A 15,290-nucleotide genomic window follows, 5' to 3' on the forward strand; every position below is an offset into this window, starting at 1 on the left:
CTCCTTGTGCTTTATTCTATTCTGAGATGTTTCTGTCCAGCATTTAAAACGTTATTAGTGCAAACGTTTTAATTGAACTGCCTAATTTAAATTACATGCTGTCCAGTCTACTGTCACCCTGCACCAATGGTCAAGCCTGGTGGTGACAGCATCATCCAGTGGGGCTGGTTAACTTGATAAACTCCGTTTCAAAATGAAGATAGAATATTTCTGCCAGGCAATCAACCAATTTAAAGAAACTCAACCAATTCTGCCAAGAAGAGCGGTCAAACATCCACCCAGGATGGCTCCAAAAAACCAACGTTTGCATCCAATTGTTCTGTTTGAAATTTATATATATTTTATTTTGGATAATTATTTACCTTGGCAACATAATAGTTCAATGAAAACCCTAAAAACATGAAATTATTTAACTTTAAACATTTATGCTCATAACAAGTGTGTGTGTGTGTGTGTGTAAACCTTTAAGACCATAATGAACTGTATTTTTAACCAGTATCAAATGATGTTCAGTTTCTATTCAAAAACTAAAAACAAAGCCATTTTCAGTTCCAGTTCAAAGCCAGATTTTCTTTGTTTTCTACAAGGCCAATGGAAAACAGCAACAGATAATTATTATGAAATACCTCTCCTAATCTTAAATATAATTTTCTGTTCTTTGTAAGATATCAGAATATTTTTGTTCTTCTGTTATGGATCTGACAACGATTTTTCACTTCATGTATAACATCTAGGTCTGTCTGATATTTTACTTCTCTTTCTCTGTTTTTTGAGACCTAATACACATTTCTACCCTTCAACACTAGAGGTCATATTTTCCTTAAATTATAAAGTTTTGTTTGTTCTCCCTAATGAGGTCCCTACTCAGTAGGACATTGTCCTTTCATGGGGACACAGAGATTGTCTATATTGTCAGTCTGTTTAAAAGTAGCACTAAGTCAGCAGTGTTTTTGCTGCAGATGTTTGTGGTTTGTTCTTCCTGGTACATCCTCTGTAAATGTTGCAAAACCACATCTGTCCTGACCTGTGAGGACAGCATCTGAATCTCAGCTGACCTAAGTAAACCACAGCCATGACTCTGGGTGTTTCTGAGAAGTTGGAGCTGTTTTAGAGTCACACATTTTCAACAATCTTGTTTCTGTTCGCTGATCCTTTGCCTCCATTGGCTGACAACCAGGTAGGTGGATCAGGAGTCAAAGCAAATATCAAGCAATCTTTTGCCAGCCCCTGTCTGTCTGTTGACTTCTTACAGTCTGCTGTTGGCTTAGGTCTGGTAAATTTTAAACCTTTTTTATTGTTTGTTTTTAAACATTTTCATCTTGCAGCTTTTCATCCTCACACAGCCATGAGGACCACATTGCTCTCTGTCACCATGGTGATAATGTGTGTGACCGTGCATGCGGTAAAGCCGCAAAAAGATTTCAACTTGCAGAAGGTAAAACTCACACCTTGTGTTTTAAGTTGTTATATCATCAGTTTTGCATGCATACACTACTCTGTTAGTATTGTCAGGTTTACGGACAGCTACTGATCGGTGACACAAACAAATTGCTATTATTAATAAGGATTAATGTGTGACACAAGAGGTGTTGAGAGATGCAGCATGATGTTTTCTGTAGAAAGATAATTGTTTTTATACATACGAATATTTGTTTGCCTTCATCGGGTTATTTCAGATCTGTCAAAGATCTTTTCTACAAAAGTTTAAGTAACTTAAAATGATGGAAAAAGAGTGTTTATAATGCATTAAAAGCAGTGGGTGTAACTGATGTGTTCATCAGGAGTCTGTTTTTTGAAATACAGCCATGAAAAGATGTTATTTATGACCAAATGCTGTGTCTCCTCATGATCATAAACACGGCTCATGTACATTATTTTTAGTCAATCCACACCACCATCCTTCTTCCACATGTACCTATCAAACACTATCCACTCTCCGACAGAGACAGTGTGACTTGAGAAATTACAAGAGACTTTTATAATTCTGTAAATATTTTTTGCCTGTTATAAACATTTACATTATTTATTACTTCAGTCTGCAAGGTGGCACAGTTGATAGCACTGTTGCCTTGAAGCAAGAAGGTCCTGGGTCTTTCTGCATAGAGGTTGCATGTTCTCCCCATTCTCTCTGGGTACTCCAGCTTCCTCCCACAGTCCAAAAATATGACTCTTTGGTTAATTGGTCTCTCTAAATTGCCCTTAGGTATAAGTGGGTGTGTGCATGGTTGTTTGTCCCTGCGGGTATAGAAGATGGATGGATGGAAGGATGGATGGATGGTTGGACTTATTACTTTCATGTAATCTGCTTCTGGCAGACTTTGGGTCATGCTGAGACACTGAGGCTGTGTGGGATAAATTGTTCACCTGTAAATGCACATATTTATCTACTACCATCAATACCTTTCTGTATGGCAAGACAAATTTTACATCCTACCACACGCTTTACAGGCAGCAGTGTTTTTTTTTAGAAGCGAGATGGGTCACTGCCCTGGGTGCTGTTCTGTATGAGTGCTTAGAGAAATATTTTAAAAGGTTTTGTTTCATTTTCTTTTGTTTAATGTCATGTCCACTAAAAGGGCAATGTGCAGTGGAATAATTCAGTTCATCTTTCATTTGAGATCTCAGTTTAGTGCTGAACTAAAATGATGTTTTACAGTTTTTTTTATAGACTGGACTGAGTCTTACATACTTACAACTTACAACTGTTTTTTTACACAAAAACAGAGGTTCTTTAAAATACAGTATTAGAGTTTTGAAACCCTGATTGAAATTGTGAAAACACAAAAAGTGCATTTCAAAGCATTTAGACCATCTTTGATTAAGCCTCACTATACAGATTAGTTTAATCTGGAGTGAATTGTTCAACAATAAGAGATTCCCAAGTCCAGTCCTTGAGATCTGCCACCCTGCAACTTTTAGATGCATGAATCAAAATACTTTATCCCTCTTCAGCATGTCATTCAGCTCTGCAGAGGCCCGGTAACAAGCCATCCATTTGATTCAGGTGTGTTGAGAAGGGATGCAGGATGCAGGAAAAGTTGCAGAATAGCAGCACTGGAAGATTGGACTTGGGCAGCCCTGTTCTACACTGATTACAGGTTCTTTAAACATAGGTTAACTTGGAAAAACACATCCATAAAAAAAGAGATGTGTAAGAAGTTACAATGTGTATTTTTGGTGAGTGTATTGACTGGTAAAGAAATGGCCTGTTTCCTAACAACAACACATATAAATAAGAATAAAATAAAGAAAAAACTTCTATTTGGATGCTCTGGCGGCCTGTGTTGGGTGTACCTACCCAGCCCCCCACGGCCCTGCAAGAATGCGCGGGTATAAACAATGGATGGATAGCTGGATGGATAAAATTGTTTAATTCGTGGAGTAGTATTAAAAACTAATATTAAAGGAAGTGAGTTCCACTTAAATGTGAAATAGAACCAATAAAAAGTACTTAAAATGTACCCATTTTAAATACTTAAAGCTAATAAAACTAATAAATGGGGATAAAAATAACTTTTGCATGTAGCTCTTGAAATACTCCTAACAGACAGAAAAGCAGCAAAGAATGGGAAAAGAATTATCTATAAATCACATTAAGACTAAAGCTTTCACACTCCCCTCAAGAACTTCAAGAAACTTTATGTGAAGTTGAGATTTCCATCTCAGAGTATAAGAAAGTTGCATATATCATGTATTAAATCATCTTTTTATTTCAGCACCTCTAGATTTTGTTTTAGGAAGGCAAATATTTTCGGAATATGTAAGTTAACATATGCAAAGATGCATCACTACAATGAAAAGCCACAGAATTTAACCAGTTTACCACGTAAAATAAACTAATTTGCAATTATTTTGTCTCCCAAACCCCAACCCTGAAATAAACTCCATTGTTTTTTTGTTTTTTTTTGTTTTTGCATTTAAATCAAACATTTTGTGCTTCTATGTGTGTTAAGTTTGTAGGTAAATGGTACAGAGTGGGGTTTGCCTATGACTCTCCAGGCTTCATCCCTTTAAGAGACAAAGTGAAGATCTCCATGGGCATCATCACAATACTGCCCAGCGGCAACGTCAACCTCACAATGTGGGAAGCACTGTGAGTCCAAATAAGTGCTTGGCTGACGGCACACAGCCACACTTTTTTATATGAACTGATTAACGCTGACAGACAGATGACTGGTTAGGAGAATAAAAATTTTATTTAAACTCGTTTCAGTTTACATATATGATGCATATAAATTGCAACAATATCATTTCAAGACAGTTTAATGGGGAGACAGGTCTAAATTATAAGCAGTTACATTAAAATCCAAGTTCAATTCAGATTCAACACAAATATTGCATTGTTTCTTTCTGTGCTTCAGATCTGTGGGCTGCCTGACAAAATTTTACCAGTATAACACGACAAGCGTGCCTGGACAGTTCATCTACTTCAGCAGCCGTGAGTTTTTTCTGATTTCACCCTGAGACACATAAATTGCGTGATTGAAAGAATCAGAGGAATCAGAATCAGGTTTTTATTGTACATGATATGAACACATGCACATAATAAGTACAGAATCCAGAATGGTGTGCAGAAAGACTGAAAAATGTGCGAAGCTTAAGCAAACAAGCTCATGAAGTGCAATGTGTGTTTATATCCTTGTTGAGAATGCGGCTGTTCAGATGCATTGAACAGTCCAGCTGCATGCAGCAGTTCATCCACATCAATTTTAATATGCGACGGAGAATTACTTTAGACTTATCAGTTTTAAAAAAAAAATCATAAGAAGTTAAAGCTACAGAGAAATGTTTTTTTGGCTCGTTAATTTAGAAAAAAATGACTTTTTGCTATTTCTTTGTCAGTAAATTAATTAAAACATAAGTAGTTTAAATTATGTTTTTTAACACACCAATATTTCCCAGTACTATCTTGATTTGTCTACATTCTTCCTAGATTTCCTTTGTTTTTACCTATAACTATTACATACTATATAATGCAAAGGTTAATATGAAGTTTTTAGATACAAAAAGAAATATTCTGTAATACAGATGAAACAAAAATCAACGAATGTTTCTTCTTTTCTGCCAAAACTCCTGAATGCACAAATTCCAGGTTTAATTTCAAATTATTTGTTGTTTCTCTGTTCAGGCCATAATATGGTGAAAGACGTCACCGTGGTGGACACAAACTACACTGAATATGCTCTGGCTCTCAAGTACAAGAATTTTAACAGAGAATACATGCAGGTGGCGCTTTACGGTGAGACTCAAAGACAGACAAGACACATGCAAATGTACTGTAATTTCAATGTGACAGTCATGTTTCAGCTCCTGTTCTGAGTCAGTGTAGCTCATTCATGTCTGCATGAACAGGTCGCTCACCGAGAGTCAGAATGCATGTGATGCAGAAGTTTAAAGCCTTTGCTTTGTCCCGTGGTTTCCCCAGAGCATCTATTCTGACCCCTCCTCCAGCAGGTGAAAAATGATTAAAAACCGTTTAAACATATACAGTTTATATAGTGTAATATACAGGTACATCTAAAACAAATTTGAATATTGTGAAAACATTTAATATTTTTGTCACTCATTTCAGAAAGTGAAACTCATATTACATATAGAGTAAAATATTTCAAGCCTTTATTTCTTGTAATTTTGATGATTATGGCTTACAGATGATGAAAACCCAAAATTCCAGCTTCTCAGAAAAATGTTATATTACATAAGATCAATAAAACAGAACAGAAATGTCAGGCTTCTGAAAGGTATGTTCATTTCTATGCCCTAAATACTTGGTTGGGTCTCCTTTTGCATTAATCACTGCATTCATGCAGTGTGGCATGGGGATGACCAGTCTCCATGGCACTGCTTAGGAGTAATGGAAGCCCAGGTGGCTTTGATATCAGCCTTCAGGTCTTTCTGGGGTCTCCTATCATCCTCTTGACAATACTCCATAGATTCACTATGGAGTTCAGGTCAGGTGAGTTTGCTGGCCAATCAAGAACAGGAACTCCATGGTCATTGAACCAGCTTTGGGTACCTTAGGCAGTGTGTGCAGGTGCCATGTACTGCTGGAAAATAGAATCAACATCACCATAAAGCTTGTCAGCATGAAGTGCTCTAAAATGTACTGGTACATTACTGCGTTGACAATGGACTTCGGAAAACACAGTGGACCAACACCAGCAGATGACATGGCACTCCAAATCATCGTCGAATGTGGATGCTTCACACTGGACCTGAAGCAATGTGGGTTCTGTGCCTCTCCACTCTTCCTCCAGACTCTCGGACCTTGATTTCCAAATGAAAGAGCACCAATCAGAATCAGAATTAGCTTTATTGCCAAGTTTATACAGACAAACAAGGAATTTGACTCCGGTACACTTTGCTTTCAATAATAAAGAATATCTTTAATGTACATACAGTGCCTGGCCAAAAAAAGAGTTGCCACCTGGATTTAATTAAGCAAATAGGTAAGAGCCTCCCATTAATTACTGCATGGGCGATTATGTTTCAGCTGGCAACAAGTTATTGTCCAACGCATTATTAAAATCTGGAAGGATGAAGGGGACCCATCGTCTTCGAGGAACAAATGTGGCCGGAAAAAAATCTGAATGATCGTGATCGGTGATCATCTACACGTTTGGTGTAATCTAATCGAAGAAAAACAACAGCAGAACTCCGGGCTATGATTAATAGTGAGAGTACGCCGATGGCGCCGCAGATGGTCGCCTCGGCGTGTTGGTGCGCATTGTTTTGTTTTGTTTTTTGCTTTAAAACGGTCTTCTGTGATGGTACCCGGAGCTCTCTCACCAGAGAAGAACTCATGAACATCAGGGCTACTACACCAGAGGAGTTATTTCCAACATTTCTGCCTACTGCTCTGGAATATTTGGACATTCTGGTCAAAGGTTCCGCTCACCTTTGTTCAAGCGGTGAAACGCCGGAAGAGAGGGAAACGGGCTGGGGTGTTGGTACGTCTTCGCCAGCGTGGACTACGAACACCGTTACCTGGAATATTTCTCTCTAACGTGCGCTCACTTCCCAACAAAATGGAGGAACTACAACTGTTGTTGGGGAAAAACAGGGACTTTTATTCATCGGCAGTTTTGTGCTTCACGGAGACGTGGCTGTGTGGATTAATACCGGACTCTGCGCTGCAGCTGGCAGGATTCCAGCTCTACAGAGCGGACAGAGACACGGAACTCTCCGGCAAAGAGAAAGGTGGAGGAATCTGTTTTTACCTCAACAGTGGTTGGTGCAACGACGTGACAGTGATTCAGCAGCACTGTTCTCCAGACCTGGAATCCTTCATCATAAACTGTAAGCCTTTCTATTCCCCCCGTGAGTTCGCTTCGTTCATCCTGGTCGGTGTTTACATCCCACCGCAAGCTAACGTGCAGGTCGCACAGCGCATGCTCGCCGACCAGATACTGAGTGTGGAGCGGACCAACCCGGACTCCTTAGTAATCGTTGCTGGTGACTTTAACAAAGGTAATCTGACCCACGAACTCCCCAAATACAGACAGTTTATAAAATGTCCGACCAGAGAGGACAACATTCTGGATCACTGTTACACCACCATCAGAGACGCTTATCACGCCGTCCCACGTGCTGCACTGGGCCAATCCGACCACATCATGGTCCACCTGATTCCTGCATACAGGCAGAAACTTAAGCTCTGCAAACCTGTTGTGAGGACGACAAGGAAGTGGAGCAGTGAGGCTGTGGAGAATCTCCAGGCGTGTTTAGGCTGTACAGACTGGGATGTGTTCAGGACTACTACCAACAGTCTGGACGAGTACACAGAGGCTGTGACTTCCTACATCAGCTTCTGTGAGGACAGCTGTGTACCATCATGCACCAGGGTGAGTTACAACAACGACAAACCCTGGTTCACAGCTAAACTCAGAAGGTTAAGACTGGATAAGGAAGAGGCCTTCAGGAGTGGGGACAAAGACATATACAGAGAGGCCAAGTACAAGTTTGGCAAGGCAGTGAAAGAGGCCAAACGACTGTACTCTGAGAAGCTCCAAAACCAGTTCTCAGCCAACGACTCTGCGTCTGTCTGGAAAGGGCTCAAGCAAATCACCAACTACAAGCCGAAAGCCCCCCACTCCATCAACGACCGACGCCTCGCCAACGACCTGAACGAGTTCTACTGCCGCTTTGAAAGACAAAGGGACAGTCCTGCAACCATCTCCCACGACGCCCCCCAACAGCTGCAGCCACAATCCACCACCCCCACCTCCCCAACCTCAAGAGGGGCCTTGGCACCTCCAACCACCACCCTGAAGTTCCCCCCCACCAGCCCCCTACCCACGCCGAGGACGGCTCTTTCCATCCAGGAGAGGGACGTCAACAAACTCTTCAGGAGACAGAACCCCCGGAAAGCTGCTGGTCCGGATTCTGTCTCACCAGCCAGCCTGAAGCACTGCGCTGATCAGCTGTCTCCAGTCTTCACAGACATTTTTAACACCTCACTGGAGACATGTCATGTGCCAGCCTGCTTCAAGTCCTCCACCATCGTCCCTGTTCCCAAGAAGCCAAGGACCATAGGGCTTAATGACTTCAGACCCGTCGCCCTGACCTCTGTGGTGATGAAGTCCTTTGAGCGCCTTGTGCTCTCACACCTAAAAGACATCACCGACCCCCTCCTTGACCCCCTGCAGTTTGCCTACAGAGCCAACAGGTCTGTAGATGATGCAGTCAACCTAGCCCTTCACTTCATCCTCCGGCACCTGGACTCCACAGGAACCTATGCCAGGATCCTGTTTGTGGATTTCAGCTCTGCCTTCAACACCATCGTCCCAGTTCTGCTACAGGAGAAGCTCTCCCAGCTGAGTGTGCCCGACTCCACCTGCAGGTGGATCACTGACTTCCTGTCTGACAGGAAGCAGCGCGTGAGGCTGGGGAAGCACGTCTCTGACTCCCTGACCATCAGCACCGGTTCCCCCCAAGGCTGTGTTCTCTCTCCTCTGCTCTTCTCCCTGTACACCAACAGCTGCACCTCCAGTCACCAGTCTGTCAAGCTTCTGAAGTTTGCGGACGACACCACCCTGATCGGACTCATCTCTGATGGTGACGAGTCCGCATACAGATGGGAGGTGGACCATCTGTTGGACTGGTGCAGCCAGAACAGCCTTGAGCTCAACGCTCTAAAGACAGTGGAGATGGTTGTGAACTTCAGGCAGAACCCAGCCCCACCTGCCCCCATCACCCTCTGTGACTCCACAATTGACACTGTGGAATCTTTCCGCTTCCTGGGAACCATCATCTCCCAGGATCTCAAGTGGGAGCCAAACATCAGCTCCCTCATCAAGAAAGCCCAGCAGAGGATGTTCTTCCTGCGGCAGCTGAAGAAATTCAACCTGCCAAAGACTATGATGGTGCACTTCTACACAGCCATCATTGAGTCCATCCTCACCTCCTCCATCACCATCTGGTACGCCGCTGCTACAGCCAAGGATAAGGGCAGGCTGCAGCGTGTCATTCGGTCTGCTGAGAAGGTGATTGGCTGCAGTCTACTGTCGCTCCAGGAACTGTACACCTCCAGGACCCTGAAGCGGGCAGGGAAGATTCTGGCTGATCCCTCCCACCCCGGTCACAGACTCTTTGAGACTCTCCCCTCTGGCAGGAGGCTGCGGTCCATCCGGACCAAAACCTCACGCCACAAGAACAGTTTTTTCCCATCTGCCACCAGCCTGGTTAACAAAGCCCGGAAACCACACTGACACTCTCCCTTTCCCCCACACCCCCCCTTTTTTTGCTGACAGGACACCTGTAACCTGTAACTCTATGCGTTACATTAACGCTCAGCTTGGACTCCTGCTTACTTGCACTGCTTTACTTGCACAATGATCACCTGCACTGTTGTATTGCTCTTGCATCTTATACTGCTCTATATTTACTCTCACTCACTTAAAACTGTGCACTTATATTTATATTATATTGTAGATATGTTTGTACTGTTTAATTTGTACTGTATTGCACCGACTATGCCAAAACAAATTCCTTGTATGTCCAAAAACGTACTTGGCAATAAAGCTTTTCTGATTCTGATCTGATTCTGATTCTGATTTCCACACGCACAATGCAAAGGGAACTCAAGGGATTGGAACTGAACAGCTGTGTAGCCTTAAGAAAACCACTAATCAGTGAGTCTAACTGGAAATAAAGGCTTCAGTCTGCTAGGGAGCATAAAGATTGGACTCTGGAGCAATGGAAGAAGGTCATATGGTCTGATGAGTCCAGATTGACCCTGTTTCAAAGTGATGGGCCAATCAGGGTAAGAAGAGAGGCAGGTGAAGTGATGCACCCATCATGCCTATAGTGCCTACTGTACCAGCCTGTGGGGACAGTGCTATGATCTGGGGTTGCAGCAGTTGGTCAGGTCTGGGTTCAGCAACAGTATGTTTTTAAAGAATGAGGTCAGCTGACTACCTGAATATAGTGAATGACCAGGTTATTCCATCAATGGATTTTTTCTTTCCTGATGGCACGGGCATATTCCAAGATGACAATGCCAGGATTCATCAGGCTCGAATTGTGAAAGAGTGGTTCAGGGAGCATGAGACATCATTGTCACACATGGATTGGCCACCAGAGTCCAGACCTTAACCCCATTGAGAATCTTTGAGATGTGCTGGAGAAGACTTTGCGCAGCGATCAGACTCTACCATCAGCAATGCAAGATCTTGGTGAAAACTTAATACAACACTGGGTGGAAATAAATCTTGTGACGTTGCAGAATATTATCGAAACAATGCCACAGCACAATCAGATCTGATTGCTCCTTGCAGTCTGGACCTGTCCTATTTTGTAGATAAGCCAAACCACGCAGTGATCGAAGAACACAGGACAGACTGAATCATGGTGGTGTAGAAGATGACCAGCAACTCCTGTTGAAGGTTGTACTTCTTGAGTTGCCACAGGAAGTACAGTCTCTGCTGGAACTTCTTCTGAACATTGTTTTTGTATGAGGACCATCTCAGGTCTTGAGAAACTGTGGTTCCTAGAAACCAGAAGTGATTCACAGTAGACACAGTGTTGTTGAGGATGGTGAGGGGGGGGCAGTTCTCCACAGTCTTGAATGGTCTTGACACAATGAATGCAACATTTGTAGCTAATATGCAGGATTCATCTATGCGTAGTTACTCTTGATGTGCTGAATCCTGCCTCAGTCAACTCCTTGGGAAGCTCCCTGCTGATCCCTGCTGCTTGTTCACCTTTTACCACCACACTTTTCCTTCCACTTATATTCTGCAAATATGCTTGGATACACAACTCTGTGAACAACCAGCTTCTTTAGCGATGACCTCTTGTGGCTTACCCTCCTTGTGGAGAGTGTCAGTGACAGTCTGCTGAACATCTGTCAAGTCAACAGTCTTTCTGATGATTGTGTAACATATGACCCAGACTGAGAGAGCATTTAGAGGCTCAGGAAACCGCTGCAGGTGTTTTGAGTGAATTAGCTAAATAGGTTTTGACACCATATGTTTCCAATATAACTTTTTCACAATGTTCTGATTTTCTGAAACTAACAAATTTGGGGTTTTCATGTTCTGTAAGCCATTCAAAATTATGAAGAACAAAGGCTTGAAATATTTCACTCTATGCATAACGAATCTATATGATATACAGGTCCTTCTCAAAATATTAGCATATTGTGATAAAGTTCATTATTTTCCATAATGTAATAATGAAAATTTAACATTCATATATTTTAGATTCATTGCACACTAACTGAAATATTTCAGGTCTTTTATTGTCTTAATACGGATGATTTTGGCATACAGCTCATGAAAACCCAAAATTCCTATCTCACAAAATTAGCATATCATTAAAAGGGTCTCTAAACGAGCTATGAACCTAATCATCTGAATCAACGAGTTAACTCTAAACACCTGCAAAAGATTCCTGAGGCCTTTAAAACTTCCAGCCTGGTTCATCACTCAAAACCCCAATCATGGGTAAGACTGCCGACCTGACTGCTGTCCAGAAGGCCACTATTGACACCCTCAAGCAAGAGGGTAAGACACAGAAAGAAATTTCTGAACGAATAGGCTGTTCCCAGAGTGCTGTATCAAGGCACCTCAGTGGGAAGTCTGTGGGAAGGAAAAAGTGTGGCAGAAAACGCTGCACAACAAGAAGAGGTGACCGGACCCTGAGGAAGATTATGGAGAAGGGCCGATTCCAGACCTTGGGGGACCTGCGGAAACAGTGGACTGAGTCTGGAGTAGAAACATCCAGAGCCATCGTGCACAGACGTGTGCAGGAAATGGGCTACAGGTGCCGCATTCCCCAGGTCAAGCCACTTTTGAACCAGAAACAGCGGCAGAAGCGCCTGACCTGGGCTACAGAGAAGCAGCACTGGACTGTTGCTCAGTGGTCCAAAGTACTTTTTTTGGATGAAAGCAAATTCTGCATGTCATTCGGAAATCAAGGTGCCAGAGTCTGGAGGAAGACTGGGGAGAAGGAAATGCCAAAATGCCAGAAGTCCAGTGTCAAGTACCCACAGTCAGTGATGATCTGGGCTGCCGTGTCAGCTGTTGGTGTTGGTCCACTGTGTTTTATCAAGGGCAGGGTCAATGCAGCTAGCTATCAGGAGATTTTGGAGCACTTCATGCTTCCATCTGCTGAAAAGCTTTATGGAGATGACGATTTCATTTTTCAGCATGACCTGGCACCTGCTCACAGTGCCAAAACCACTGGTAAATGGTTTACTGACCATGGTATCACTGTGCTCAATTGGCCTGCCAACTCTCCTGACCTGAACCCCATAGAGAATCTGTGGGATATTGTGAAGAGAACGTTGAGAGACTCAAGACCCAACACTCTGGATGAGCTAAAGGCCGCTATCGAAGCATCCTGGGCCTCCATAAGACCTCAGCAGTGCCACAGGCTGATTGCCTCCATGCCACGCCGCATAGAAGCAGTCATTTCTGCCAAAGGATTCCCGACCAAGTATTGAGTGCATAACTGTACATGATTATTGGAAGGTTAACGTTTTTTGTATTAAAAACACTTTTCTTTTATTGGTCGGATGAAATATGCTAATTTTGTGAGATAGGAATTTTGGGTTTTCATGAGCTGTATGCCAAAATCATCCGTATTAAGACAATAAAAGACCTGAAATATTTCAGTTAGTGTGCAATGAATCTAAAATATATGAATGTTACATTTTCATCATGACATTATGGAAAATAATGAACTTTATCACAATATGCTAATATTTTGAGAAGGACCTGTATGAGTTATGCTTTCTGAAATTTTTTTTTACTTTTTCTCGATAGATGTACCTGTACATGTTAATTCACATAATTAAAAGGTGTAAATGTCTTGTTTAAGTTTACCAATTGTTTTGTCTGTGTTGTCTCATCACCAGAGAACTGTCCACCATCATAATCTTGACGTTAGGTGAGATGCTTTTTTGTGTTTAAAGAATGTTTTTGTAAATACCTGTGCAGTCTAAATTAATTGTTGTTTCTATTCCAGGTTTTATCTCAGATGAAGAGGAAGGAATTTATTCTGACATACTGCTTTGACCTTTATTACTAGAAAATAATAAAAGAACTACAAAGGCCAATACTAGTACATACACATCTATTTTCTGTTTTTTCCCTTTTTGGTGTCCATTTTAAATAAAAACATTAACTTAGATTTGTTTTGTTTGTATTTTTTACAATTGGTGTTGAGATTAGACTATAGTGTAAAAAAAAACGACAGTTTCCTCAAGTCTTTATGAAATGTTCTTGCAAGCAGACTTTTAAACAAATGTTGTGCCTGTGCCATGCATGTGTGCAAGAAACCTTTTTTTTTAGCAAAATCTTTCAAATACAGTTTTTTTTTGTTGGTCTTTTAGTCTTACGTGTCTTTTCTACTCTCATGATGCTTCTTGCACAGTCTAAACCCCTTCATGGAACAACTGGAGTCTTGCTCAAAACTACCAAACATATAACGTCAACTTTTGTGGTCACATTCCTTGAAAAAAATTCAGCTTCTAGAGTTAGTTACAGTTAATCTCAGTCAATCGCCATGTCAAGGAGAGAGAAAGGGTTAAACACTAAAAGACAGGGCCATGTGAATCATCAGTAGAGGGTGAGCATTAAGTTGTTGCCAGCAGAAGCTCGGACGATTCCCCTCTCCAGAAAGGTGTCACAGGCAGACACAGAGTCAGGCCAGGTGTAGCTTCTAGGAAGAGAAAAGAGAGAACATAAAGTTAAAAGCTGAAATAACAGCAAATAATGCAAAATTGGAGAGTAGTGTGAGAATGTAGCGAAGAGGGTGAAAGTGGTCATTATGTCCTCCAGCAGCCTAAGCCTATAGCAGCATAACTACAGAGATAGTTTCAGTTCAGATTATTTAGTTAAACTGCGCTTATTTACAACAATGTCGTCTCAAGGAACCCCACAAAGGGTCCCACTGATGGTCATTGTTATACTAAAAACCACAAGGATTGGGATACCTCCCTCTGTCAGACTGATTATAACCATTGGAAAAAAGAAGGGATCATACAGGTAGCAGAAATGGAGGGTGTGTTTGCACCTCAACCATAACTGAGCCGGTTTAGGCTAAACCTGACTCCCCCTTACTCCAACCAACAGGGAGGGAGGAGGGCTCCCTCCCTGATAAACTAAGCCACTCTAACTATAAGCTTTATCAAAAAGGAAAGTTGTAAGCCTAGACTTAAAAGTAGACAGGGTGTCTGCCTCACGGACCAAAACCAGGAGCTGGTTCCACAGGAGAGGAGCTCGATAACTAAAGGATCGGCCTCCCATTCTACTTCTAGAGACTCTAGGAACCACCAGTAAACCTGCAGTCTGATAACGAAGTGCTCTGTTAGGAACATATGGAACAATCAGATCTCTGATGTATGATGGAGCTAGATCATTAAGGGCTTTATATGTGAGGAGGATAATTTTAAATTCTATTCTAAATTTAACAGGGAGCCAATGAAGGGAAGCTAAAGTAGGAGAAATATTATCTCTCTTTCTAATTTTCATCAGAACTCTTGCTGCAGCATTCTGAATCAGCTGAAGGCTTTTAACTGCATTTTGTGGACATCCTGATAGTAAAGAATTACAATAGTCCAGCCTTGAAGTAACAAATGCATGGACTAGTTTTTCAGCGTCACTCCTGGATAGGATATTTCTAATGTTGGCAATGTTCCGGAGATGAAAGAAGGAAATCCTAGAAACCTGTTTAATATGGGATTTAAATAACATGTCCTGGTCAAAAATAACACCAACGTTTTTTACTTTATTACCGGAGGTCAATTTAATGTCATCCAGGTTAAGTGATTGACTGAGCAG

The 15,290-nt window shown here is 41.8% G+C and overlaps 1 protein-coding gene across 1 annotated transcript; it reads left to right on the plus strand.

Moving 5' to 3' along the window:
• Positions 1 to 970: 970 nt before the first annotated feature.
• Positions 971 to 13,638, plus strand: ptgdsa (prostaglandin D2 synthase a). Its single transcript, XM_047373238.1, has 8 exons — positions 971 to 1,177; positions 1,326 to 1,435; positions 3,954 to 4,093; positions 4,362 to 4,438; positions 5,129 to 5,239; positions 5,353 to 5,454; positions 13,364 to 13,395; positions 13,474 to 13,638. Exons 2-7 carry the CDS (start codon positions 1,346 to 1,348, stop codon positions 13,381 to 13,383), a joined length of 540 nt encoding a protein of 179 aa, XP_047229194.1. The 5' UTR covers positions 971 to 1,177; positions 1,326 to 1,345; the 3' UTR covers positions 13,384 to 13,395; positions 13,474 to 13,638.
• Positions 13,639 to 15,290: the final 1,652 nt, after the last annotated feature.

The sequence above is a fragment of the Girardinichthys multiradiatus genome, chromosome 8 (genome assembly GCF_021462225.1).
Source record: "Girardinichthys multiradiatus isolate DD_20200921_A chromosome 8, DD_fGirMul_XY1, whole genome shotgun sequence".
NCBI classification, from domain to species: domain Eukaryota; kingdom Metazoa; phylum Chordata; class Actinopteri; order Cyprinodontiformes; family Goodeidae; genus Girardinichthys; species Girardinichthys multiradiatus.

Coding starts and splice junctions, on each gene's coding strand:
- ptgdsa (XM_047373238.1), top strand. CDS start 1,346: ATGAGGACCACATTGCTCTCTGTCACCATGGTGATAATGTGTGTGACC. Junction 1,436..3,953: donor AAGATTTCAACTTGCAGAAG/GTAAAACTCACA, acceptor ATGTGTGTTAAG/TTTGTAGGTAAATGGTACAG. Junction 4,439..5,128: donor GTTCATCTACTTCAGCAGCC/GTGAGTTTTTTC, acceptor TTCTCTGTTCAG/GCCATAATATGGTGAAAGAC.